This window comes from Chiloscyllium plagiosum, chromosome 24, assembly GCF_004010195.1.
Source record: "Chiloscyllium plagiosum isolate BGI_BamShark_2017 chromosome 24, ASM401019v2, whole genome shotgun sequence".
NCBI classification, from domain to species: domain Eukaryota; kingdom Metazoa; phylum Chordata; class Chondrichthyes; order Orectolobiformes; family Hemiscylliidae; genus Chiloscyllium; species Chiloscyllium plagiosum.
The window spans coordinates 42,958,638-42,986,515 of NC_057733.1; the positions used below are offsets into that span (position 1 = coordinate 42,958,638).

Consider the following 27,878-nt stretch of genomic DNA (forward strand, 5'->3'; position numbering starts at 1 on the left):
TGGAAAAAGAAAAGTACATTTTGATTATGTAATCACATCTCAAATTAAATTTGTGTGATGAATAGTTCTCTCACTACATACAGCAAAATTTCTAATTTTTCTATAAGATATCTTTTTTTTCTGTTATACCTTTAGAAAACATCATCAGCATATATACTACTCTTTTCCAGCTACTTTCAGTTTGAACAAAGGTCTAGACTCAAAACATTAACTCTGTTTCTCTTGCTGCAGATGCTGCCAGACCTGCTGAGTTTCTCCAGCACTTTCTGTTTTTGTTTCAGATTTCCAGCATCTGCAGTTCATTGTTTTTAATTTAATTACCATTCCAATATTAAGTTCTCAAATTTGTCATTTGCAATAGAATGCTAACAACAGATTACATTGATATCCATGATACCTAATTGCTGAAAGACTGCAGTCACACTAATAATTCCAAAAATGTTTGCATTTGATTGTGCAGTTTATATTCATAACCCAGGCATGTTTCTTAATTTTTTTTACTAAACGTTGTTCTTACATCACATTCCTTGGTAGCCTCATCAAACAAGGTGCATAACATTTGATGCAATGATATGGTTGCGCAGATCAGGGCCAAGCTCATTAGATTAGAAAAGATGCTAATTGGTTTTGACAGTAAATGTTGAAGGTTTTTCCCTTTTATGGAGGATATCTAGAACTCTAAGACATAGTTTCAAAATAAGGAACATCAATTTTGGATAGAGATGAAGAGGAATTTCTTATGGAAACTTTGAAATTCTTTAACCAACAGAGTTGTGGAGGCTGGTCATTTAACTATATTCAAGGTTGAGATGGGTAGATTCTTGAACAATAGTAGCATCAAGGTGAATAGGGAACTCTCAATGTGGAACTGAAGCCAAGATTTGATCAGCCATAATCTTGTCTTTAATGGCAGAGTCATATTATGGGTCAGTATGGACTACATTTCTTGGTTTTTTAAAAGTTTTTTTGTCAGTCTTCTTTCTATTCCTCTGGTGCAGCCTAGGTATTGATTTTTCTTAACTCTGCCATTTCATTAGAAATACTCTTGTTAGCAGGTTCAGTATGTCATTTCCATGCACACTCTGATGTGAGATGTTAATACCCATGGTTAGTTAAAGAACCACTTTATAGCTTATTAAAACTTTCAGCAAGTTCCAAGTTCACTCATGGTTGAAAGCTCCAGCCATTAACTTCAAAACATAACAATGTCCTTTTGTTTTCATACTTTCCCATTGTCAGTGAAGCAGAAATCTTTGCAATAATTTCCCCTGTAAACTAACTTCTGTTAATTTTTTTATTCATGTATGGGATGAGGGAGTCACAAATTAATTTTGCTAGATCAGCATTTATTGCCAGAGGACAATTAAGAGTTAACTACACTGCTGTGCATCTGGAATCACATGTAGGTCAGACCAGGTGACAAACGATTGCCTTCCCAGTTACCTTCTCCCAAGTCCCACATCCTCCTATTTATCTCTCAGCCCCCATCTCGCCCCATACAATCCTGATGAAGAGTTTATGCCTGAAATGTCAATTCTCTGCTCCTTGTATGCTGCCCAACCTGCTGTGCTTTTCAACTGAAGTTTGATAAATCCTATTTTGTTTATTGGCTTTGGCGAGGTGGTCTCTCACCAAAACATAAGCACATAATATTGCAGATTTGCTTTAAACAATAAAACAAGTTTATTGTGCAGAATATATGAACATAAAATAGACAAAACCAAACTATTTACATGTAAAACATGCTTAAAGATTTCAAATACAAGGTAAAATTATAATCCTATTAAATACAAAAGCATCCAATTATAGTACTCAAAACACCAGAGAGAATGTTGTTCTCTATCCCACATAGGGTTTGACTTAGCTGTGACTTCAACTCCTCCTGCTTGTGGGAATCTGATGGTGTCTTCCTTAATTTATCATATAACTGAGCTTAAAGTTTCTTAGCTTCAAATCACCCCTCCAGGGATTTAAACAAACACTTTTTTTGGGTCTAGAACTCTTTGCACTGAAGTAGCACATTTTTAACAATTCTAAGTTATCTCCTTCCATTCTCAGGAGCAACTTCATCCAACTGCCTAATGTATTACACTTCACTTGGTTTGTTCATTAACTCTCACAATTACCTCTTCATATTGTATTTCAATGAAGATCACTATGTCCGTATAACTAGTGACAAGTTAATTGCTAAAACACTTCTGACCCCCAAAACCCATAAGCCACAAGTACAAAGTTTAAAACTTTAAAATAAATGATAGCAGCTTCATAACACTATTTTTTTTTTTAGTCTGAGTACTTTAGAGGCTTTCATAAAGGAGACAAATGCTGAATTATCTAAAACAGTGAAAGAAGGGGATTTGAAAGCCCTTATACAAGTAATGGGATATCTGAAAAAAATAAAAGAACGACAAGTGACCACAGACAATATGTTTGAACCTTTGAAGCAAACCATTGAACTACTCAAGACCTATGATGTAGAGATGCCAGAAGAAGTTCACACACAATTACATGTAAGAAATAACCTTTTCTTAATTCTATCAATATATCTGTAGACTTTCGGTCATTGCTTCAAAAATGAATTCCATGCTATGTATGGCAGTTTAATTATCACTTATGTTAAATAAAAATTAGGGCAGCACGGTGGCTCTGTGGTTAGTACTGCTGCCTCACAGCACAATGGATCCAGGTTCAATTCCCACCTCAGGCAACTGTCTATGTGGAGTTTGCATGTTCTCCCCGTATCTGCATGGGTTTCCTCTGGGTGTTCTGGTTTCCTCCCACAATCCAAAGATGTGCAGGTCAGGTGAATTGGTCATGCTAAATTGTGAGTACGGTGCATTAGTCAGGGGTAAATATAGAGTAGGGGAATGGCTTTGGGTGGGTTGCTCTTCGGAAGGTCGGTGTGGACTTGTTGGGCCAAATGGCCTGTTTCTATAGTGTAGGTAATCTAATAATTTGTGATAGTCTTTGATAGTTTCAACTTGAAGAACCTATTCCTTTTTTACTGTGGCCTTGTTTGAGTCTACAAATCATTTCTCTTATTCCCTTTTTGTTTTTTGTTCTTTATACTTGATTTCCCTTCCTCTGACTCCTCCTCTACAAATCATTTCTCTTATTCCCTTTTTGTTTTTTGTTCTTTATACTTGAATCCCCTTCCTCTGACTCCTCCTCCAATTTAGTTGAAACCCTCCCTAACCGTTCCAGCAAATACTACCCCAAGGCATGTATCTTAATCCTGCACAGCTGTAACTCATTCAGTTTGTACTGGTCCCACTTCTCCTAGAACTGGTCTCAGTACCCCAGGAATCTAAAACCCTACCCCTCACACCATTTCTTTTGCCACATGCACATCCGGTCTACCTGCCATTTCAAGTCTGTCTAGCATGTCGCACTGGTGGTAATCCTGAGATGTTGTTATACAACCTTTTGATGTTGTACTTTCCAGCTTGCTTTCTAACTCCCTAAATTCTGGTTGTGGGATCCTATCCCTTTTAACCTTTGTCAATGGTACCACTGTGCACCACAATCACTGGCTGCTCACCTTCCTTCTCCAGGACGTCCTGTAGCAACACTAAACATCCTTTACCCTAGCACAGGGAGACAATGCACCAAGCTGGAGTCTGGTTTGCAGCTACAGAAATGCCTATGCAGTCCCCTGATAACTGAATCCCTATGATTATTGCATTTCTACAACTTTGTTCTTCCCTCGTACAGCAGAGCAAAGTGTAGTGCCACAAATTTGGCTGTTGTGAGAGGCCATTCCCCTCAATAGTATCCAAAGTAATATTTGTTTTTCAGGGGAATGGCCACAAGTGTTTCCTTAATTGCCTGCCTATTCCTCTTACTATACTTTGTATTTGTCCATTCCCTTTCTGCCTGTGAAGTTTTAGCCTACAATGTGACCACCTTGCTATATGGGCTATGAACGATTATCTCAGCTTTGCAGATACTCCACAGTGACCCCAGCTGCTGCCCAGCTCTGAAATGTGGGCTTCTAGGAACTGGAGAGACTTCCTGCACAGATGTTCCTGGGGACTGGAAATGTGCCTGGCTTCCCACATAGAGCAGGAGGAGCATACTATCACTTTGAGCTCTCCTGCCATGACTTACCTTTTCAAAATCAATCTTTTGCCAGATGCTTAATATCAAATAGTATCAATTTCTCTAGCACCCTTCTTTCCTATACCTTTATATACTACAGAATACAGATCTTAGAAACAATAAACCACAAAGACCTCACAAACTATAAACTTGTAAATTTTAATTGACCTTATTATTAAATAGTCAGACCTCTCCCTTGGAACTTCTACTGGTGCAGTAGGGGAAGACCATTCCATTTCCTGTGATGTCATTCTTTGTTTCTCCCCAACAAGCAGGAAACCCTTCCAAGACTGATTCACGATCATACCGACTGCAAGGAAACCTTTCCCAAACTACTTCACTGTGATTCTGACTGCAAAAACACTCTTCCTAGAGTACCTCACCATGACATCAACTGCAAGGACATTCTTTCCAGACTTCTTCACCAGGATGCTGTTTGTGATGACACCCTTCCCAGACTGCTTCATGTTGATGTTGACTGCGAGAACATATTTCCCAGACTCGGTTTTTCACAGTGACATCAACTGTGAAGACATCCTTCCCAGGCATCTTTCCTTGACATTGACTGCAAGGATATAATTTCCAGACTGCTGCTTCATGATGTTGATTGTGAGGACACCCTTTCTAGACTGCTTCACCATGATACCGACTGCAAGGAGACTGTTCCCAGACTGCTTCACCATGCCATTGACAGTGAAGGTACTCTTCCCAGACTGTGTTTCACTGTAATGTGGACTGCTTGGACACCCTTTCCAGTTTGCTTCATCTTGACGCTGACTCTGAGGACACTCTTCGCAGACTGCTTCACCGTGTCATAGAGTCATAGAGATGTACAGCATGGAAACAGAGCCTTCGATCCAACTCATCCATGCCGACTAGATGTCCCAACCCAATCTAGTCCCACCTGCCAGCACTCAGCCCATATCCCTCCAAACCCTTCCTATTCATATAACCATCCAGATGCCTTTTAAATGTTATAATTGTACCAGCCTCCACCACTTTCTCTGGCACTCCATTCCACACACGCACCATCCTCTGTGTGAAAATGTTGCCCCTTGTCCCCTTTATATCTTTCCCCTCTCACCCTAAGCCTATGCCTTATAGTTCTGGACTCCTCCACCATAGGGAAAAGACTGTCTATTTCCCTATCCATGTCCCTCATGATTTTATAAACCTCTAAAAGGTCACCCCTCAGCCTCCAACACTCTATGGAAAACAGCCCCAGCCTGTTCAACTTCTCCCTATAGCTCAAATCCTCCAACCCTGGCAACATCCTTGTGAATCTTTTCTGAACCCTTTCAAGTTTCACAACATCCTATCGGAAGGAGATCAGAATTGCACGCAATATTCTAAAATTGGCCTAACCAATGTTCTGTACAGCCGCTGTACTCCTGTACTCAATTCTTTGACCAATAAAAGAAAGCACATCAAATGCCTTCTTCGCTTTCCTATCTGTGACACTTTCAAGGAGCTGTGAAGGAGCTATGGACCTCAACTCCAAAGTCTCTTTGTACAGCAACACTCCCAAACACCTTTACCATTGAGTGAATAAGTCCTGCTAAGATTTGCTTTCCGAAAATGCATCACCTCACATTTATCTAAATTAAACTCCTTCTACCATGTCAAGCTGTGAGGATGTCCTTTCCAGATTGCTTCACCATAAGGCTGACTGCAAGGACACTCTTCCCAGACATTTTTGGTTGCAGTTCATCTTCAAGTCATGCAAACTGCCCTGGCCAGACAGTGGTGTTACTGGCCTAGGATACTGCTGATATTGATTACTATAAAGCCATAATATTATGGGATGAATGTCCTACATCTGCTCATTTTGAGTCTGCTTCATCATTCATTATGATCATGGCTGATCTGATAATCCTCAACTCCAGCTTCCTGCTGTTTTCCCATAATCTGATTCCCTTATTGAATAAAAATGTCTTTCTCAATATTTAATATACTTAATGAATCCACCTCAACAGACCATTATAGTACAGAATTCCACAGATTCACTACACTGTGAGAGAGAACTTCCTCCTCATCTGCCTTAAAATGTGTGACCCCTTATTCTGAGATTTGCCTCTGATCCTTGACTCTCCTACAAGGTGAAACAACTTTTTTCCCCCTCTATCCTGTCAAGCCTGTGAAGAAGGTTATCTATTTCAATAAGGTCAGTTCTCTTTTTCCATCTTCGAATTAAGCATCAATCTTTCTAACTTCACCTACAAGATAGTCCCTCCATCTCTAGGGTATCAACCTAATGAACCTTCCCTGGACTACTTCAAATGCCAAGGTATATTTTCTTAGATAGGCATTCAAAACTGGTCACAGTATGCCAGTTGTAGTCTAACTAGGACCTTGTATAATTTTAGCAAAATCTCTCTATTTTGTGTTAATTTCCTTTAAAATAAAAGCCAACATTCCTTTTGTTGTTCTTAATAAATGCTGAACTTTAGTGCTAGTTTAGTGATTCGTGGGTGATGACACCCAAGACTCTTCCAAAACATTCTGTGGTCTTTCTCTAATTAATATTTAGCTCCTTCCTGTCGAAGTGCATAACTTCACATTTCCTCTGCCAAGATTTTGCCCACTCACTTAGCTTGCCTATATCCCTCTAAAACTGTCATCCTCATCACTTTCTTCTATTTGTGTCACCGGTAAACATGGCTAGAATATGTTCACTCATAGTCATCAATACAGGACATTCAGTTATTTATTTATATTGTAAATAATTGTGGCGAGGTACACCAATAGCTGCAGGTCACTCTTCTGAGAATGTCCCCTTTATCTCTATTAGTCAGCTAATCCACTATCCATGTTATTAAAGTCCCTTCAGCACCATGGACTCAGATCTTATTAAGCAACCTAATCTTATCAAACTTCTTCAGAAAATACAAATAGTTACATCCACTTACATGCCTTTAACTCTTCTGCTTGCTACCTCCTCAAAGAATTCTAGTAAACTTATCAGGCGTAATTTTCCCTTCATGAAGCCATTCTAATTCTGCTTGATAATATCTTGTGTTTCTAATTGTATCCTTTATAATGGACACTAACACTTTCTCAGTAACAGATGCAAAGCTAAATGGCCTATAATTACCTGTTTACTGGATAGTGCCAGACCATATTCATAAGAATGATAACAAAAAAATGTACAACTGTCAGAAAACTATAATCTAGCACTTGTCTTTATAGAAAAAAAAAGTGAGAGTTGGCTTGATAAGAGCCTTTAAAACTTTGATAATTTTGACAGGGTGAACATAGAATACTTTTCCACTTGTGGGAATTCATTAACCAAGACCAATTAGATATCCAAAGATGCATTCAATAATGAATTTAGGATAAACATCTTTACTGGAAGGGTTAATGTGGAAACAGCTGAAACTTTATTGCTGGAACAGCACAGCAGGTCAGGCAGCATCTAGGGAACAGAAGATTCGACGTTTCGGGCACATGCCCTTCTTCAGGAATCAATGTGGAAACATGCTACATACACGTGATGACATGTCATTTAGCCCAGCTGAATTTTCAGAAAACAATTAGAATCAAAAGACTAATTGGGATATTGGGTTGCCAGATGAAACTGAGCCCAAATAGGATGAATCTGAGGAGTAGTGGAGTGGAGAATAGTTTTGTTCATAATTAAAAGTTCAAGATTGCATGGAAAACAACATTGTTATTTTGCTATTCATGACGACAGAAGCAATAGGAGAAGGAAATGGAAAGTCTCTAGTTCCCAGCAACTAGAGAAAGATGGAGAAAAAGGAGTTGGTTCTGAGGTTGTATATGTGGAACTGAAAATTTAAACAAGGGCATATATTTAATGATATAATGTGACGAGAATAATATAAATGAGAGTTTGTTTAAAGTGTTGAGATGCCTTGGGACAATGCCCTTGGTTTAGTCCAAATTTCACACATTTGTATGGATCAATAAACAACTACTTGAATTATGTTACATTGACTTGTCTTGAGTGTCTTCAGATACTCCATACATTTATCTAGAGTGTGGTTAGAATGTGAACGTCACTACCAGACGGTATGTTGAGTACAATAGATACAATATCAAAACAATCTTCCAAATCTGGTCTCTAATGATTCTACCATTGACATTATACTTTTAGCTGCCTAAGCAGCTTGCATTTATCTTAAAGGATTGAAACATTGCAATAAACAGGAATGTTATGAAACAACCTATGACATCAACCTACAAAAGATTTATTAGGATATATGATAATGTGGAGGTGCCTGTATTCCTGATGAAGGGCTTTTGCCCGAAACGTTGATTTTACTGCTCCTCGGATGCTGCCTGAACTACTATGCTTTTCCAGCACCACTCTAATCTAGACCCTTGGACTAGGGTGGACAAACTTAGAAGTCACATGACATCAGGTTATAGTCCAACAGGCTTAGTAGGAATCACAAGCTTTTGGAACACTGTTACTTTATCAGGTGAAGTCACCTTCACTTCAGTCTCCTTCATCTGATGAAGGAACATCACTCCAAGCTTGATTTAAAATAAATCTGTTAGACTATAACCTGCTGTTGTGTGATGTCTGATATATCAATGTTAATTTTGATCAAAAATGTAGGTTTGAAGGAGCCTGTCATAGGAAGAGGTAGAAGTTGAGAGAAGTGAGGCTTAGGAAGGAATTTCAGAGGACACATCTGTCAGCATACAGCTAATAACATGGATGAAATAACTCCACAGAAGCCAGTATCCTGCCACTAAGTCACCCTTCATTTATACAAGCATAGCGCTTGTCACTGTTTCAGCTTCCTCAGAGCTACCTCTGAGTGGACAGAACCTCTGACACTCCTGTTTATATATTTTTTAATTTTATTAAACAGTACAGTTGACAGCCAATTAACAAGGGAGAGGAGTGGCAAAGCCAGATCCCAAACCCCACTGTTCACCAGCTTTCAGGGATATGAGGACAAGCCTCAAATCCTGACGCTTGTTTAAAACCTGAATTCAAATTCTACCATCAGCCACAGCAAGCTTATGAACACAGGCCCCCAGGATATTTGATTAACTGTCTAGCAACAATACCACTAGGCCATCACTTCCCCAATACTCCTGTTTATATCCACATTAACAGCCTTAATCAGGAACTCACATTTTATGCAGTCCACTTGACTGACCCCATTATACAATTACTCCATTGAACAGTAATTATAGGGGATGTATAAGAGTGCAGATTTACCGGACTGCAAGCATCTTAGAGATTTGTATGGCTGGAGAAAGGACATGAAGGAAAGATGAGGAAGGGGACATCTTTCAAGAGGATTTGAAGGAAAAGATTAAAATTTAAAATTGAAACATTATTTGACTAGGAGCCAGTGTAAGCCAGCAAATACTAGGTAAAAAGTAAGTGGAACTCTGTTAGTTAGTATACAGACAGAGTTTTGGATAAATTTAAGTTAATTGAGGTGGGGTAGGAGAGCAGCCACAAAAACTCTAGTACAGAGACATGGATGAAAGTTGCAGCAGTAGGTAAGCTGAGGCATTGTCTGAGAGCAATGTTAAAAATCTCACAACACCAGGTTCTAGTCCAACAGATTTATTTGGAAGCACTAGCTTTTGGAGCACTACTCCTTCATCAGGCGGTTGTGGAGTATAAGATCATAAGACAATTTATAGCAAAAGTTTACAGTATAATGTAACTGAAATTATATTTTGAAAAAGACCTGGATTGTTTGTTCATGTCACACTACAGGTGACCCCACTGCAATACACAGACACACTGACAGACAGACATTCTCATACACAATCCTACAGACCCATATACTCTCTCAGACTCTCTCTGATATACAAGCTCTCTCTCATATGCTTGCACATTCCCATACTCACACGCACCCTCTTAGACATTTACCCCTTTACACTCACACACACTCTCTCACAGTCATAACTGCACCTCCCCCCCCCCCCCCCCCACACACACCCTCATGCACACACAAGTTTGTGGGATGATTTTGTACTTGCAGAATTAATTTTACTTTGCTTAAAAACTGCATGAATCCATGTAAGATTCTGTAAATCCATTTTGTTAGATTAGAATCAGTCTGAACATTGTGACACAGACAGTCTCATAGGGCATTTCAAACCTTCAATGCATTATCTGGGCCCACATGACACCTGTTGTTAAAGTTCACTTGAGAATGTAACTTCTACAAAAGTTCTGCGATTTACATATAAAAGAACTGAAACCAACATGTTAATTCTAAAAGATGAGAGACTTAACAAAATCCAGGACTTTTTCAACAGAATTTCAGTTACATCACACTGTAAACTTTTATGATAAATTGTGTCTTATGATATTATACTCCACAACCACCTGATGAAGGAGCAGCACTCCCAAAGCTAGTGCTTCCAAATAAACCTGTTGGACTAAAACCTGGTGTTGTGTGATTTTTAACTTGGAATATTCCAGTCCAACACTGGCATCTCCAAATCTGAGAGCAATGTTATAGCAGAGATGGATATAGGTAATCTTTGTCACCACAATGATATATGATTTGAAGCTATCTTGCAATCAAATGCAGCACTGATGATGCACCCTATTTAATACAATTTCATTCAATTTCCAGGGTGAGGAATATAACTGGTCACTGTAGAGCATACTTTATGGTCTTGAATTAAAGGAACATTTTCAGTATTATCTATTTATTCAGAGGAAATTTCTGCTCATCCAAAATTTAATATCAGAAAAATAGTATGAGGGTTTAGAGAGAGTGGAGCAGACAATAGTTGAGCGGAGCTTTGTGTCTTGAGAATAAATGTGAAAGTGTGTGGTAGATTAAATAATTAGTATGGGAGTTGGTTCACATGCAGCACAAATACTGGTGCCCTATCAGTGGCTGCTCTAACCTAGTTAATCATTAATTTAAAATGAGTAAACCTGTTGGGCTGTATACTCCTAAGTCAGTTTCAAAGAAAATTATGAAACAATTATGCTATTTTATTTAATATCATATATTTAGGATCTTCCAGAACAATGGAACAACACAAAGAAAATTTCTGTTATTTGCAAGCATGCTGTGGCACCTTTACAAGCCAATGAAGTAAATGTCATTCGAAGAAAGTGTCTACGATTTGAGGTGAGCCTTTCCTAGAAAATTCCTAACTAATGGTTATTGACATTAAAATGACAATCCTTTTATTTTAAACTAACAGTTTACCCAATTAATTTAAATGTGTTAGGTCTGGTAAAATGGTAGTGACATGAATATTTTAAAATACTATGCTTATATTTACTGATTATGGACCAGCAATTTTAATGGAGTTATGGCAAAATAGTGAGGGTTTATCCTTTCTGGTTTGCCTTGATGCCAGATCATCTGAGTTCTGTGGTCTTAAGGGGCTTGATCACAAAGCATACTAGCAGTTTGTCTGAAACTCAAATTTAGGCAGTCTATCAACTGAAGTGTTCTACTCCAGAAAGTCAGTTGGTGGAGGGTAGAGCCAAAGCCATTCTTTGAACATTTTTGTAAGCACTTACAGAATAAATCTTGGAACTCAACAAATACAGTTTTGGTCTGGGACCAACTATATTTCTATTAAAGTTTGAGATTTTCATTTATGACAAACTGAATGTTCCATTTGAAAGAACCATCACTAACCCAAATTATCAATACAAATATCCAAAATTTTCAGGAAAACTGAACAGATCAAATTAAAATGATGTTTCTGAGTGATAATGTGGAAGTGCTGAAGTATATTAGTGGACATTATATGCTTCCTCTTTTGAGACACCACAGAATGGCTGTAGCTACAGAAGAGAGGCAGGCAGGCAGGCAGTTATGCATAATTCAAAGACTGAATGTCTAATTAATGCCCACCAATTACCGATGATTGACCATGCTTAATATACAAGTAACAGATTTCCTTCTGTAAGTCAAAGACGTTGTGAACTAATTGCCCTTTGCCACCCTCAACCAATTGCTTTTTGCCTGCTTTTGCATTCTTGTCGGGTCCGAAAGGACATGGCTAATAGACTGTGTCTGTGGCAAGTGGTGAGTGAGCTAACAAGGGAAAAACATACTTTATTTTATCCACATCAGTGTGCTGGCTGCAGATATATCTATCCATGAAAGTTTTGTATTAATGACCACTGCACAGTCCTTGTGGAGGTGAAATCCCACCTTCATGGGAGTGGCATAGTGGCAACATGGTTACCACTGATGCCTCAGTGCCAGGGACCAGGGTTCGATTCTAGCCTTGGTTGACTGTGTGAAGTTTTCACATTCTTCTTGCATCTATGTGGGTTTCATCCAACAGTCTGAAGATATACAGGCTAGGAGAATTAGTCTTGCTCAATTGTCCTGTAGTGTCCAGGAATTTACAGGCTAGGTTAATTAGTCATGATAAAGCAGGGTTAAGGGATAGGGTGGAGAAGTGGAGGGGTCGGGAGGTTCTGAGTGGGAAGCTCTTCAGAAGGTCAGTGTAAAATCAATGGACCAATTGGCCTCCATACATGGAGAGTATTCTCAATGTTGTGTTGCACTATCATTATGCTAAATGGGACAGACTTCAAACAGATCTGTGCAACCATGAGGCGCTAGGGGCCATGAACAGCAACATAATTTTACTTCAACACAATCTGTAGTCTCATGGCACAGCGTATCCCCAGTCATCCATTACTATCAAGCTAGGGGATCAACCCTGGATCAATGAAGAGTGCAGAACAATATGCCAGGAGCAGCACCAGGTAGACCTAAAAATGAGGTGTCAACCTGTTGAAGCTACCAAAAAGGACTACTTGCATGCCAAACAGCACGAGCAAAAGGTTATGCTGAGAGCTAAGTGGTCTGACAACTAATGGATCAGATCAAAGCAATTCTGTCACCTCTAATTGTGAACGGTGGTCGACAATTATACAATTCGCCAGAAGTGGATGAGGCCCCACAAATATGCCCATCCTCAATGATAGAAGAGTTCAACACATGCATGCAAAAGATAAGGCTGAAGCATCCACAGCAACCTTCAGCTGGAAGTGTCAAGTAGGTGATTTATATCAACCTCTTTCAGTGGTCTCCAGCATAACAAACACCAGTCTTTGGCAATTTGATTCACTCTACATGATATCAAGAAATGGTTAGAGGTACTGGATAGTGCAAAGGCTATGGGGCCTGATGACATACTGGCAATAGTGCTGATGACTTGTGCCAAAAACTCGCCACTCCCCTAGAGAAACTTTTCCAGTATAGTTATAGCACTGGCATCTACTAGACAAAGTAGAAATTTGCATAGGTATGTCCTGTACACTAAAAGCAGAATAAATTCAACCAAGTCAATTACCACCCCATCAGTTTACTCTTGATCATGTGTAAAATGACGGAAGGTGTCATCAACAGTGCTATCAAGCAACACCTGCGCAGTGATGTCCAATTTGTGTTCCACTAGGGGCACTCAGCTCTTGATCTCATTAAAGCCTTGGTTCAAATATGGACAAAAGAGATGAATTCCAGAGGTGAGATGAGGTGAGAGAGATAGATTTGACATCATTCAACTGTGTGTGGCATCAAAGTACCCTAGCAAAATTGGCATCAATGTGTATCAAGGACAAATTCTCTGTTGGTTGGAGTCAAACCTGGCACAATGGGAAACAGTTGTGCTTGTTGGAGGTCAGTCATCTCAGCTCTAGGACACCTCTGCAAGAGTTCCTCAGGAATGTCCTCGGCTCATCCATCTTCAGCTACTTCATCAATGACCTGCCCTCCATCATAAGATCAGAAGTGGGGATGCTTGCCAATGATTGTTCAATGTTCAAAACCATTCATGACTCCTCACATTGTTCCAGCAATAAAGTTTCAACTTTGATCTCCAGCATCTGCAGACCTCACTTTCTCCTTGTTGGAGGTCAGTCATCTCAGCTCTAGGACACCTCTGCAAGAGTTCCTCAGGAATGTCCTCGGCTCATCCATCTTCAGCTACTTCATCAATGACCTGCCCTCCATCATAAGATCGGAAGTGGGGATGCTTGCCAATGATTGTTCAATGTTCAAAACCATTCATGACTCCTCACATACTGAAGTAGTCAGTATTTAAATACAACAATGTCTGAAGGCTATCCAGGCTTTGCTGACAAGTGACAAGTAACATTCCAGGCAATGACCATCACCAATAAGAAACAATCTAATCACCACCCCTTGATCTTCACTGATTTTACCATTACTGAATTCCCCCACTATCAACATCCTTGTAGTTAGTATTGACTACAAACTCAGCTTGACTTGCCATAGAAACACAGTGTTTATAAGAGTCGGTTAGAGGCTTAGAATACTGTGGTGACTAACTCACCTGTTGATTTCCAAAATCTGTCCACCTTCCAAACGTTAGATGACAGGAGTGTGATGGAATACTCCTCACTTGCTTGGATGGGTGCAGCTCCAATACGACTAAAGAAGCTGGATATCATCCATGACAAAGTAGTCTGTTTGATTGACAGTACATCCACAAGCATCTACTCTCTCCACTACCAAAGATCAGTAGCAGCAGTGTGTATTATCTACAAGATACACTGCAAAAATTCACCAAAGATCCTGTAGTGATTGGAATCAGGTGGATTTTCTTGACTAAGAGGTCCTTGATTGATCCAGGTTAACAACCCCAATCAGGAGGCACTCGCTGACCAATATTAATAGGGGATTTAGAATCTTCCCAGTTCAAGGACTGACTCTGGTCTGACTGTACACAGCCAGCGTACATTGCGCAAGTAAATTAAAAGGTGACTTGGTGATGGGATATTGGCCTCTCTGCAGTTATCTCAGTGGTGCAGGGGGGGACAATAATTAAAGAGTCTACTAGCTAAAGCTCAATTGGACTTAAAACAGGCACCTCAACTGGCTTTGTTATTAGAAAATCAGCAAGTGTAGCCTGGGAACTACAGGGCATCCCAATGGTAGTTGAGACTCTCACCTGTCTGATTAAACATGGGGAAAACCACTTGTGTGTAGGCAATCACAAAGCCTCACAGGGGCATATCCTGATAAGAGAGTGCCTAGGCCAGCCCATAGGAGAACACCAGAATAAAGGCGAACCTTGACCAAGTGGCTAAAAGGTTCTTCAGAATCTGAGCTGGCAAGCCATTGTAGTTGCTGTAGGTATGTGGACTCGAGACAGCAAAGGAGTTCCACAAAACTTGACTTGAATAAGAAAGTTTGTATGCTGGTACACAGGAGAGTGCACTCTCTGGAAAGACCCCTTCATGTGGGTTGGAACAGCAACTTCCAAATCAGAACTGATTGAAATTAATATCATGAAATGTTAATTAGTCACCCACTTCCCACTGAGTTCAATACCAGTGCAGCTGGATCTGTAGTTGCAGAACCTGTTTAACAAGATTCACTTGGGTCTCCAACCCTTAAATTTGCACAAGGCACCAGCCAGACTGAGAACATACACCAGGGAACTGTTGCAAATTAAGGATACGACTTCAGTTCTGGTCTCCTACAAGAAGCAGTTAGTGCAGTTACTACTGATGGTAGTAAGACCAGTCCAAGCCTATTGGGGCAGAATTAAAAGAGAAAGATTCACCTAGATTGGCTTAACATTTTTCAATTGGAAAACGGCTGCCTCAGTGACATCCTAGTGAAATACCCAGAAGTTTTTGGAAGAAGGACTTGGAAATATCACAGGGGCCAATCTCACTTTACATATTGACCAAGAAACAATTCTGTGGGCAAAAGTAGAGGCTGAGATTAGTAGGCTGGAGAGCAAAGGAATCATCGAAGTAGTTTAATTTAAGGAATGGGCAACACTGGTCATACTGATTGTGAAGCCTGACTATTCAGTTCACCTTTGATGGGATTTTAAGCAAATGGAAAACTGCTTCTTGTAGCTGGATAAATCCCCAGTCCCTCACATAGAGTCCTTGTCTGCAAAGTTGGTGGGGGGGCTATGCTTTGTGAAGCTGGACATGCCTCCCTACAGTTGTGACTCGATGAGGAATCCCAGATATATACCACAATTAACACCACAAGGGTTTACACCAATATAAAGACTGCTATTTGGGTATCAACAGCCTTGTGTCCTTTTCCAGCGGACCATGGAGATCATTTTACAAGGGCTACCCCAGGTTGCCATTAATCTGGATGGATTTCTAAAACCAGGAAGACCAATAAAGAGCAACTGGAGAATTTGGACATAATGCTTAACTGTTTCTCCCAGGCAAACGTACACCTGAGATGGGAAAGATTTGTGTTCCAGTCGCCCCAAGTGACCTACATAGGTTATGGGTCGAGAAAACTGCATTACAACCCACTGGACGATAAAATGAGGGCAATCAAAGGAGTCCTGGTTCCTACATCTGTACCAGAGCTTACATCTTTCCTTGGGTTAGTGAAGTATTACAGAAAAGTCATATATAGCCTCACCTCCATCTTGGCTCCCTTATACCTGCTATTGAACAAGGGTCAACTTTGGAAATGGTTTTGCAGCCAAGAAGTAGCCTTTAGTGAAGTTTAAAAAAAGGTATCGTCAGCTATAGTATTGACCCACTATGATCCTAAGAGAGAGAGGCAATTTAATTTGAGGAACGAAGTTTGGTGCCAGAACAATGGAAATGGTCCTGTATGGGTATGAGGAGAAAGTGAGGTCTGCAGATGCTGGAGATCAAAGTTGAAACTTTATTGCTGGAACAGCACAGCAGGTCAGGCAGCATCCAGGGAACAGGAGATTCGACGTTTCGGGCACAGGCCCTTCTTCAGGAATGAGCAGAGAGTGTTCAGCAGGAGAAAATAAAAGGTAGGGAGGAGGGACTTGGAGGAGGGGCGTTGGAAATGTGATAGGTGGAAAGAGGTCAAGGTGAGGGTGATAGGTCGGAGTAGGATGGAGGCGGAGAGGTCAAGAAGAAGACTGCGGGTCAGGAAGGCGGTGCCGGGCTGGAGGGATTCAGCTGAGACAAGATGGGGGGAGGGGGGATGAAGAAACTGGTGAAGTCCAAGTTCATCCCCTGTGGTTGGAGGGTTCCCAGTCGGAAGATAAGACGCTCCTCCTCCGACCGTCGCGTTGTTGTGGTTTGGCGGTGGATGAGTCCAATGACCTGCATATCCTCGGTGGAGTGGGAGGGGGAGTTGAAATGCTGTGTTACAGGGTGGTTGGGTTGGTTCGTCCGGGTGGCCCAGAGGTGCTCTCTGAATCGCTCCGCAAGTAGGCGGCCTGTATGGGTATGAGGCAAACTTGGGTCCCGTGACAAATTTTGGATATGTGAGGTGACCCTGAATAAACAGGGCCACAGCAAAACATACCTGGCCCCTCAGAACAGCCAGAAAGTCTGTCAGAAACTGTGGGTTCTCACGCCTGTCTAGTGTTAAGGAAATTTTGAGACCGAGATGGATGCAGCCGCAATACCATTGCCATTGGAAGTAAAGGAGGAAACTCTCTTGAGACGCTCTGGTCCAGTACATATTGTGCCATGTCAGAGCTTGAATCAGAGGAACCAAACCGGGGGGAAAACATTTCAGGTAAAGCCACAAGAGAAAGACCAGGCCTACGTCGCTGGACTTGGGAGTGGGGGATGATTATAACCTGGTGGACTTTGTTGATGATTGGAGTCCTTGATTGGAGTTGTTAACCTTGGCCAATCAGGAGGCACAGACTGACCAATATTAGTGTGGAGGAAATATACAGGAGATTCCTACCCTCCCCTTCACTGTTTAAAAAATAAATAAAAAAAATTAGTGTGGAGAAAAAAATTAACAGGGGAAAAGGGCACTGCTTGTCACTGGCCACTTGGGTGTTTCTTTTCTTCCTGGAGGTGGAAATTGAATAAAGATTCGTGCACCTTGTGTCTCTCACTGAGTCTCACACTTGCGCACACACACCATGGGTGCTGGGGACAAAAAATAAGCACTACTGCAGTTAGGCGGTAGTGTGGGGGGAAAAAAAATAAACAGGAGTCTTCAGCATTGCCCTTTGATGTGAAGGGCACTGCTTGTCACTGGCCACTTGGGTGTTTTCCCTTTTAAAAAAAAAATTAGTGTGGAGAAAAAAATGAACAGGGGAAAAGGGCACTGCTTGTCACTGGCCATTTGGGTGTTTCTTTTCTTCCTGGTGGTGGAAATTGAATAACGATTCGTGCACCTTGTGTCTTTTACTGTGTCTCACACCTGCACACACACTGTGGGTGCGGGGGGAAAATAAGCATTACCGCAGTTAGGTGGTAGTGTGTGGGTAAAGGGAAAAACAAAGAAGAAAAAAAAACTAAAACTAAAAAAAAGGAGTTTCAGACATTCTGTTCACTCTGACAGCTGGCTTTGAGGGAGCTGGATAAAAATAAATTAACAGGGGAAAAAGAAAAAAGAAAATAATTAACAGGGGAGAAGGGCACTGCTTGTCACTGGCCATTTGGGTGTTTCTCTTCTTCCTGGTGGTGGAAACTGAATAAAGATGTCTCCACCTTGTGTCTTTCACTATGTCTCACACCTGCACACACACATGGGTGCTGGGGAAAAAAATATGCACTACCGCAGTTAGGCAGTAGTGTGGGGGCAATAAAAAAAGAAAAAGAAAACATAAATAAATAAACAGGAGTGTCAGGGGTGCTGTTTTCACTCTGAGAGCTGGCTCTGAGGAAGCCAGACCAGTGTTACGGACTCTCCAAAAAAAAAATTAACAGGGGAAAAGAGCCCTGCTTGTCACTGGCCACTCGGGTGTTTCCTTTCTTCCTGGTGGTAAAATATTAATAAAGATTTATATATCTGTTCTTCTCCACTGTGTCCTACACCTGCACACACACGACCTGGGAGGTGGTTGTGGAGAAGCCTGATGAAGGCTTCCAAATAAACCTTTTAGACTATAACATGGTATTGTGTGATTTTTAACTTTTGACACCCAAGTCCAACACCGGCATCTCCAAATCATAACGAGCATCGTGTTAATGGCACTAAACTGGTAATCCAAAGGCCCAAGCTATGCTCTGGTGACAAATATTCAAATCACATTATGACAATTGAAGTTAATAAATAAAATCTGGAACCGAAAGCTAGTCTCAGAAACGGTAGTCCTACAAAGTTGTTGGGGAAGGAAATCTGTTGTCGTTTTCCAGACTAACCTTCAAGTGACTCTGACCCACAGAAATATGATTGGTTCTTAACTCCTCGTTCCAATCATTTCAATGATGCAGGCAGATGTGACTAGTTTAATTTAGGAACATGGTCAGCATAAGCTGGTTGGACCAAAGGGTCTCTTTCCATGCAGTATGATTCTATGACTCCATGGGGATGAGCAACAAATGCCGAACTCACCAGTGATACCACAACCAATTAAGGAATAAAAGTAAAGGAATGCTCTTGATTAATACATCTACTCATTGGTATTTATTTTTCATCTTATCTCTAAAGTAAGACTTTATAGTAGACACTCCTTTGTATATTGATACTTTATATTTAATCTTTTCCGCAGATTAATCAACATGGCTTTAGACAAAAATTTAAAGTGAAGGCTCCTTTTAAGTTTGACAATCCAAATCCATATAAGGCTTTAGATAAGGTAATTATGAATTTATATTTTAATCAATTGGCACCAAAACATGGGTCCATTCAATAACTACCTGCATGCATCAAGAAAGCATAGTAGATATAGTCATAACTAAGTATTACTGGAAGAAAAATAAGATCTGCATCTCACTATCAGTACCTTCTTTTTGTTAACTAAAATGAATCCTTAATTTAATTCCTATTAATTATCTCATTGTCACTTCATGGATAAGAATTAAGATTTTACAAGTTAGAATCTTGGGAACTGGACTGGCTCGATAGGTAGCTCTCTTGCCTCTGAGCTGGAAAACCTTGGGTTCCAGTTTCATTCCAGGACTTGATGGCTACAAAAGAATCTAGCTACTGATACAAGTCTGTGTGTATTTCTGCTGGTCACCAGACTTGGTAAATAGGTGGGCTATTAGAAGGAAAAGCATCCATTTGTAAATCCATTGGTTAAATAAAATAATGATGGGTGAAGTGATCAACTAACCTTGTGCCAACTCCATGTAACACCAGGAACTCCTGAAACTGGAAAGAAAAATACAATGAACAGCTAAAAATAGCTAAAAGTAGCCAATGTCCTTCAGTCTTTAACTTTAATCAGAATTCAGTCTTTCATCAGAACTTATCCCTTGGAGTTGTTTACTTCCTAGCTGGAGCATTTTTTTTTAAAGTGAGGAATGAGGAAGTCTGTACCTAAAATGTATATATCTTTCCATTTTATGAAACCTGTTTAATGCCGTACATGGAGTAACTGTGTAAGACTCCAATCATGAAAGTAGTCCGATTAAAGTTCTTGTGACACAGTGGTAAGTCCCTACCTCTGAGCTAGGAGATAGGGGTTCAAGTTCCACCTGTGCCAAAGATGTGTAGTAGATCTCTGAGACAATTGGCTAGAAAATATCTAAAATTAGTCTCAAGGAACATTCTAACAAAAAGGGTATAAGGTTTCTGGATTAAGATTAAACTATTAAAATATTGTATGTCAGCTCTGTCAACATAATATGAATGTTAGTTTCTGACAGAACCATCTAGAATATCTTGAATAGATTGGTCTCTACATTTTAAGATTACTCATAACCTTCCTTCTATGTTGATGGGGTTCTGTCTGAACTGTGCAGTTCTCTATCAGAAGGTTATAGTTTCATTTTCCTCAATCAAAGGACTTTCTCTGCTAACGCCACAACACTCATCTCTGTGTCAAGTTTCAAATTTGTTGGATGACTGCTAACCTGTGAGTTCTATGTCATATCTGATATAGATGAGACATCTACTGTTATTGTTGTGGGAAAACTCACTAGCCTTGGAGTCAGAGTCGGGGTTCAACGACAGAGTTTATTGTACAAGGAAATACTGGAGCTCCGGGAAGAGAAAGATACCAACAGCACAGTGGTCAGCTGCGATTCTTCTCTCAACACGGAGCACATGTCAAGATACTTTTTTACATTTTGTGATATAATAGGTCAGGGATGTTTCTGTAGCATAGTTTGTTTATTGTAAACATTGCAGAACCATTGATAGTTTCGATATAGTCATTGTCGGCTCCAGTGCAGCCTTTGTTAATTTCAGCGCGGTTTGTTGTTAGTTTCAGCACAGACATTGTCGGTTTCAATGTCTGCGCAGATGTCCATTGCCCTAGTAATGGGTGCTAATCACTCTTCCTGCGAAGGACGATTACTGGAGCCCTGGCTATTAGCACTTTGTATTGAGTCTGTATCAAAGGTGTTGGCTGGACCCAGACACCTTGGTGTGCAGTATACGCGACAAATGTGTACAAAGTTAAAAATCACACAACACCAGGTTATAGTCCAACAGGTTTAATTGGAAGCACACTAGCTTTCAGAGCGACGCTCCTTCAGGAGCGAAAGCTAGTGTGCTTCCAATTAAACCTGTTGGACTATAACCTGGTGTTGTGTGATTTTTAACTTTGTACACCCCAGTCCAACACCGGCATCTCTGAATCATGACTATATATGTGGATTCTCTCCCCCACTCACTTTAACTAGGTTGTTGGAGTGCATTGTGCTGGCATTCTGGTGGCCCCAGGCAGTATCTGTGTTTGCTCTGGTGTCTCACACCATATTGTGGTCTGGTGACCATCTTGTGTGTCAAGTGGCCAACATATGGCTCAGTGGCCATCATGTGTGTCTGTGTGCCTAGTGTCACCCTGTCCCATGGCATCTCCCACTTCACTACCCCCTTTGTGGTCAAGGAGGCAACTTTGGAGATCTCCCACAGATTACCCAATTTACATGTAGAGGTAGGTCCTCTCTAGGAGCTCCTCCTCCTGAAAGGTATCCTGGAGTGCTAATGTCGTTGGGGGCTCTTCCATGGCGACACTCACTGCTGGTACAGTTCTCCTTACAACAGAGCTTTTAACACCTGAGGCCCACACAGAATAGCAGCATGAGTGCAATGAGGAGAACTATTCCATATGCCAAATAGTGCCCCCAAGATTTACCTAAGAACCAATTTAGCTGGCTGTGATTGTGGCTCCCTGTCCAAAATTATCTCGCTGGTCTCGCTTGATGGCTACTGTAATGTTATAAGAGGCATCAATAACATGGGTGATACAATTGTCACCAATGATTTTACAAACTCCACCTTGCTTTGCTAATTGATAATCCACTGCGTAATGTGTCTACTGTGTGCAGAGTCTGAGTTCAGCCAGCTCTGTATTAATTGCTTCCAGCGCTTTTGAGGTATTATTGCCTAAGATAGCCAGGCCATGTACAAGGTAATTTTGGTTTTTAGTGATGATGATCCCTGCTGTGCCCCCCCCCCCCACCCCAAAGATAGAGATCCTAAGAATTATTATCCCAATGATGACCCCAAAGTGGTGGGCACCTTCCAGTCAGCACAGAGCTCCTGGCTGATGGAGTGGGTCACTATCCTTTTCCGAACATGTCCCCCGCTGGGGCATGGTACAGGAAGGGTTGCAATTGTCCCCGCTGTAAACAGGTTTGGGAGGTGTTGGGTGTCTATTGCATAAATTCACTTGAATAGAAAAACAAACCCCTTCGCCGCTCGGTAACGTACATTGCCTTGTCCTTCCATCTGTCTGTCCACCCATGTTGCCCTTGATTCCCTAGGTGCCCCCCCAGCTCCTAAGTGTTGAACGGGTATGTCCATGTGGCAGAGCTGACATGGGTGCCATTTCACTGACCACATATGAATTGTCTGTCCGTGGTCACATTCAAGCACACTTGCTCCCTGCAGGTGCTGGTAAACTGTCCCCTCGTGACTGTACAGTGCTGATAAGTGCACTGTATCTGGACGCATGAGTCATTTTTGGGAACAGGGCATAAAAGCAACCCCATCCCTGTCCTGTGAAATAGAATGTGTAATTACTGAGTATTAAATGGGTCTTCCTTTCCCTTGGCTGGGGGAACCCAGTTCCCTGTGTTTTGCATCTCTACTAGGGTGTGTTTAGTGTGGAGAATGACATTCCCTGTCATTACTATGGGCTCTCTATCCCTAATAGTCCTCTGGCCCAAGCAGCACAGTTTAAGGCTGCTATGCACCTGGGCAACCCGGTGACTACTGGCTCTTCTGTAGTTGAATCGTACCCTACCGACCTTCTCCTGCTTGGGTCTTGGGTGACCACTATGGAGTAAATTCCTCCCTCATTATTACAGTGGATGTGAAAATCCTTGCTGGGATCTGGCAGCCCTCGCCCGGGGGCTGATATGAGTCGGGTTTTAAGTCCTACTGTTCTCGCCCCCAGGTTATAGGTTCCAAGGTGGGCTTGCTTCCTTTAATTAATCTCTGGATTGGTTCAGCCAATTTTGCAAACTCGGGTATAAAGCTCCGATTGTAGTTGAATAGCCCCAAGACCTTTCTGACTCCCGTGACAGTGGCACGTCATGGCATCTGTTGGATTGCCTTCTTCCTGTCGTTAGGCAGTTCTTTGAGTCCCTGGGATCTAAGGTGTCCCAGGTCTAAGACTTGTGTTTCGCCAATTTGCACCTTTGTGCAGCTAACTTTTAACCCTGTGTTTGCCAATTAATACTAGACATAAAGCTTCCTGGTGTCCTGATTCAGACTCTGAGACACTTAGGATATCATCTACATATTGGAGGGCAGTACTACCCTCTGGTAAATCTATTTTCTTCAGAATGTCGCTCATCACCCTGTGAAAAATAATGGAGCTGTTGTGGAACCCTTGTGGCAGGCGAGTCCACGCATACTGCATGTCCCTTACTGTAAAAGCGAATTTATTCTGGGACTCAGGGTGTAACGGGATAGAACAGAAATTCATTGGCTATGTCTAAAACAGTAAAACTCCTGTGTTCGGGGGCCATGCCGTTTAAAATGGTGGAGAGGTCTGCTACAATGGGATGCAATTTGGGGGTGACCTTATTTAACCCTGTATAATCAATGGCGAGCCTATAGCTCCCATCAGGCATTATTACTGGCCACATCGGGGAATTAATTGTACTTGTGGTGGCTTTCAGGATTCCCTGTTTCACTAATCCTTTCACTATCTCCACAACTGCTTTTCCTGCTTCAGGTTTTATTGGGTATTGCTGGTGGGGCTTATGCTCCGGACCGGGAACCCTTACCCAATGTTAACTAGACTTGTAACTAACTTTGTTTCTGCTCATGCTCTGGGCCAGAGGTGCAGATGGCTCCAAATCTCCCTTTTCGAGGTTCCAGTCCCTACTGGTGGCTATAGCCACTTTAATAGTTTCAAGGTGACTTGTAAGTTTCCCAATCTCAGTCTTTCAACCGTCTTGTCTGGGCCAAATCAATTTCCCTTTTGCGCAATCGATTAGAACATCGTATTCTCTCATGAGATCGTTGCCCATTATGGTGGCCTTGTTATCTTGGCATACATAGAATTTCATGGGGATATATACATTGTTTATTTCTATGAGGGTAGTTTCGCTTAGGTAAGCTGGTGTTTTATCCCCTTCTACCCCAGTTAAGTGAATCATTTTATTTGTGCGGGGTAAGGGTAAATTTGGATACAGCTGCTCCTGTGTCTACCAGCATTTCACATTTCCTCCCTCCTATTACTGTGGGTACGTAAATTCTCTCCTTTCCCTTATCCTCACGAATGGGGGCAGCTGGTTGCCAGCTCTGCTGACCTCAGGATTCCTGTGATTGAGCGGTGTTCCGGGTAGTGCTTGGGGGTGCCCCATGCTTTTCCCAGCACACTGCTTTTATGTGTCCTATTCTGTTGCAATGACTGCCGTATTTTGCATTGTTTCCTGCTCTATTCCTTGCTTGTGGGATGCTACATTCTCTAGCAAAGTGTCCTTGTCTGTCACAGTTGTGGAAGGATAATAATATTCTGCTCTCGCTTCCATTCCGGGACGCTGCTTTGTCAGGTCTTGCCTTTATCTCAGGAGCTTTTGCCTCCTGCATCCTGCTAGCCCACTCAACTAGATCATCATAATCCTGGGACATTATTACTCCCATTTTCAGGATGGCTTGGTGGGCGCTAGAGAGCCCATCTCTAAAAGCTTGGACGAATGCCCAGTTTCCCCGATCTGGGTTTGCTTGCCCTGAGCATTCCTGATTGACCCTAAATAATTGTTCCCCATATTCAGAGGCTCCTTCCCCTTTAGGTTGCTTCATGGTTGTGATCTTGCTTCAGTTCGTGGGAGCATTTCCTAGCAGCCTCTGGATTTCTTCTTTAAAATCAACGAAGGGGTCTGCTAAGCTTCTATCTCAGCTGTAAGGACAACAGCATGTGTCCACAGAACTCTCCTAAAGTCTCGGGCTGCCGTGGCATCGGATACTCCTGTCTCCACTTATCCACTGGGCAAGCTGCCAGGACCAGCTGGTGTATGTCTCTCAGGTGTAATTGGTGCCCCACCCATATATTATCCAGCTCTTCCCAGAACCTGGTGTTTGCGCTCCGGGGCTGCAATTTGCCCAGGGAGGCGATAATTTGCTGCCTCTCCCCTGGGGTGAAGGGTTTATAATTCGTTTTGAGCTGAGAGTCTGTTCCTCCTCTGGTAATGGACGCTAAGTTTTCCTTGTCCAATAGAGGGAGCAGTTGGTCCCTGCTGGAGAGAGTCAATCTCCCTTTCCTCCTGTACTTTTTCTCATCTTTGTTCTAGCTCCTTTATCCTATCCTCCAGCTCCTCAATTCATTCTTGCCTTTTCTTCACCTGCCAGTTGTTCAATTAGGTCTGCTAATTGGTACACAAACATTACCCGTATCCTTTTAGTTTTATTTATTTATCCACACTCTGTATTGTGCTAATGTCTGGGATGGATCACAACCACTTTTCTTCATTTGCTCTGTCAACCCTAGTCTGTCTGCTTTGGATTTCTCAATAAGGGAGCCTGCAGTGTCCCCATTAAAACTTTGATCTGCCATTTAGGAGATTGTGTACCCCCGGATACCACCAACAGTAAAGTATTCCTAAGCAGTGGGGACTTCTCTACCCTCTGGCCAATAATACAGTCCCAGCACTGTTCGTATGGCCTTAGTAGCCTCCTAGCAAGGTGTGCTCTCTACCAGTGGGACTCCTCTACCCTCCTGGCCACCACTACTAGTTGATACCGACTGGTCGGCTCGGAATGCTGGCCCAATAGGGTATGCTCTCTACCGGGAGTCCTCTACCCTCCCAGCTACCTCTACTGACCCAACACCTCCCGATAGGCCCAGAAACCTACCTCTAGCCTGGTGTGCTCTCTACCAGTTGGACTCTTTATCCTCCCGACCACCGCCACTAATCAAGCTCTGTCTTTCTTCTATGGACTGACAGGGTATCACGGTTACTCATGATGTCCATGCTCCCCACTTTGGTAACATGCGTTCCACTGAGGCTTGGCCCTTGGTCAGAGTGATTAGCTCCTTTTCCACACCATATTGAAAATTACCAATACAAACAGTACCCAACTTTTAACTTTAACTGGATTCTGCATTCCTCCAGACCTCCCCCTCTCTGAGGATGAAAGATTTGTCCTCAGCAGAGGCCTCACCTTCATCCCCCTACGCTCCTGGATTAACGAATTCAACACGCGGCGAGACATTGAGCATTTCTTCCGCCGCCTTCGCCTCCGCGCCTACTTCTTCAACCAGGACTCCCGCCCACCCTCTGACGACCCCTTCTCCCGCCTCCAACATACCCCATCCACCTAAATCACCCCGTGCTGGCCTCTTACCCGCCCTCGATCTCTTCATAGCCAACTGCCGCCGCGATATTGACCATCTCAACCTGTCCACCCCTCTCACCCACTCCAACCTCTCACCCTCACAACGTGCAACCCTCCACTCCCTCCGCTCCAACCCCAAACTCACCATCAAACAAGCAGCCAAGGGAGGCGCGGTGGTAGTTTGGCGCACCGATCTTTATATTGCTGAGGCTAAACGCCAGCTCGCGGACACCTCCTCCTACTGCCCCCTTAACCATGACCCCACCTCCCATCACCAAACCATCATCTCCCAGACCATCCATAACCTCATCACCTCAGGGGATTTCCCATCCACGGCATCCAACCTCATAGTCCCGCAACCCCGCACCGCCTGTTTCTACCTCCTGCTCAACATCCACAAACCTGACTGCTCGAGCCGACCCATTGTCTCAGCCTGCTCCTGCCCCACTGAACTCATTTCTGCATACCTTGACACGGTCCTGTCCCCCTTAGTCCAAGAATTCCCCACCTACATTTGGGACACCACCCACGCCCTCCACCTCCTCCATGATTTTCGCTTCCCCGGCCCCCAACGCATTATCTTCACCATGGACATGCAGTCCCTATACACCTCCATCCCCCATCATGAAGGCCTCAAAGCCCTCCGTTTCTTCCTTTCCTGCCGACCCAACCAGTACCCTTCCACTGACACCCTCCTTCTACTGACTGAACTGGTCCTCACTCTTAACAACTTCTCCTGCATGGGACCCAGCTATGCCTGCCTCTTCATTGGATATGTGGAACAGTCCATCTTCTGCAGCTACACTGGCACCATCCCCACTTTTTCCTCCGCTACATCGATGACTGTATCGGTGCTACCTCGTGCTCCCACGAGGAGGTTGAACAGTTCATCCACTTTTCTAACACCTTCCAACCTGACCTCAAATTTACCTGGACCATCTCAGACTCCTCCCTCCTCTTCCTAGACCTCTCCATTTCTATCTCGGATGACCGACTCAACACGGACGTTTACTATAAACCGACTAACTCCCACAGCTACCTAGATTACACCTCCTCGCACCCTGCCCCCTGTAAAAACGCCATCCCATATTCCCAATTCCTTCGCCTTTGCCGCATCTGCTCCCAGGAGGACCAATTCCAATACCGTACAACCCAGATGGCCTCCTTCTTCAAAGACCACAA

The 27,878-nt window shown here is 42.4% G+C and overlaps 1 protein-coding gene across 1 annotated transcript in view; it reads left to right on the plus strand.

Moving 5' to 3' along the window:
* LOC122562216 (dynein axonemal heavy chain 17-like) overlaps nucleotides 1-27,878 on the plus strand; it is a 464,703-nt gene that overhangs the window by 124,545 nt on the left and 312,280 nt on the right. Inside the window, exons 22-24 of the mRNA XM_043714924.1 lie at nucleotides 2,288-2,510; nucleotides 11,079-11,195; nucleotides 19,501-19,587. Coding sequence (XP_043570859.1) covers nucleotides 2,288-2,510; nucleotides 11,079-11,195; nucleotides 19,501-19,587 — 427 coding nt within the window. The remainder of the gene's footprint in view (nucleotides 1-2,287; nucleotides 2,511-11,078; nucleotides 11,196-19,500; nucleotides 19,588-27,878) is intronic.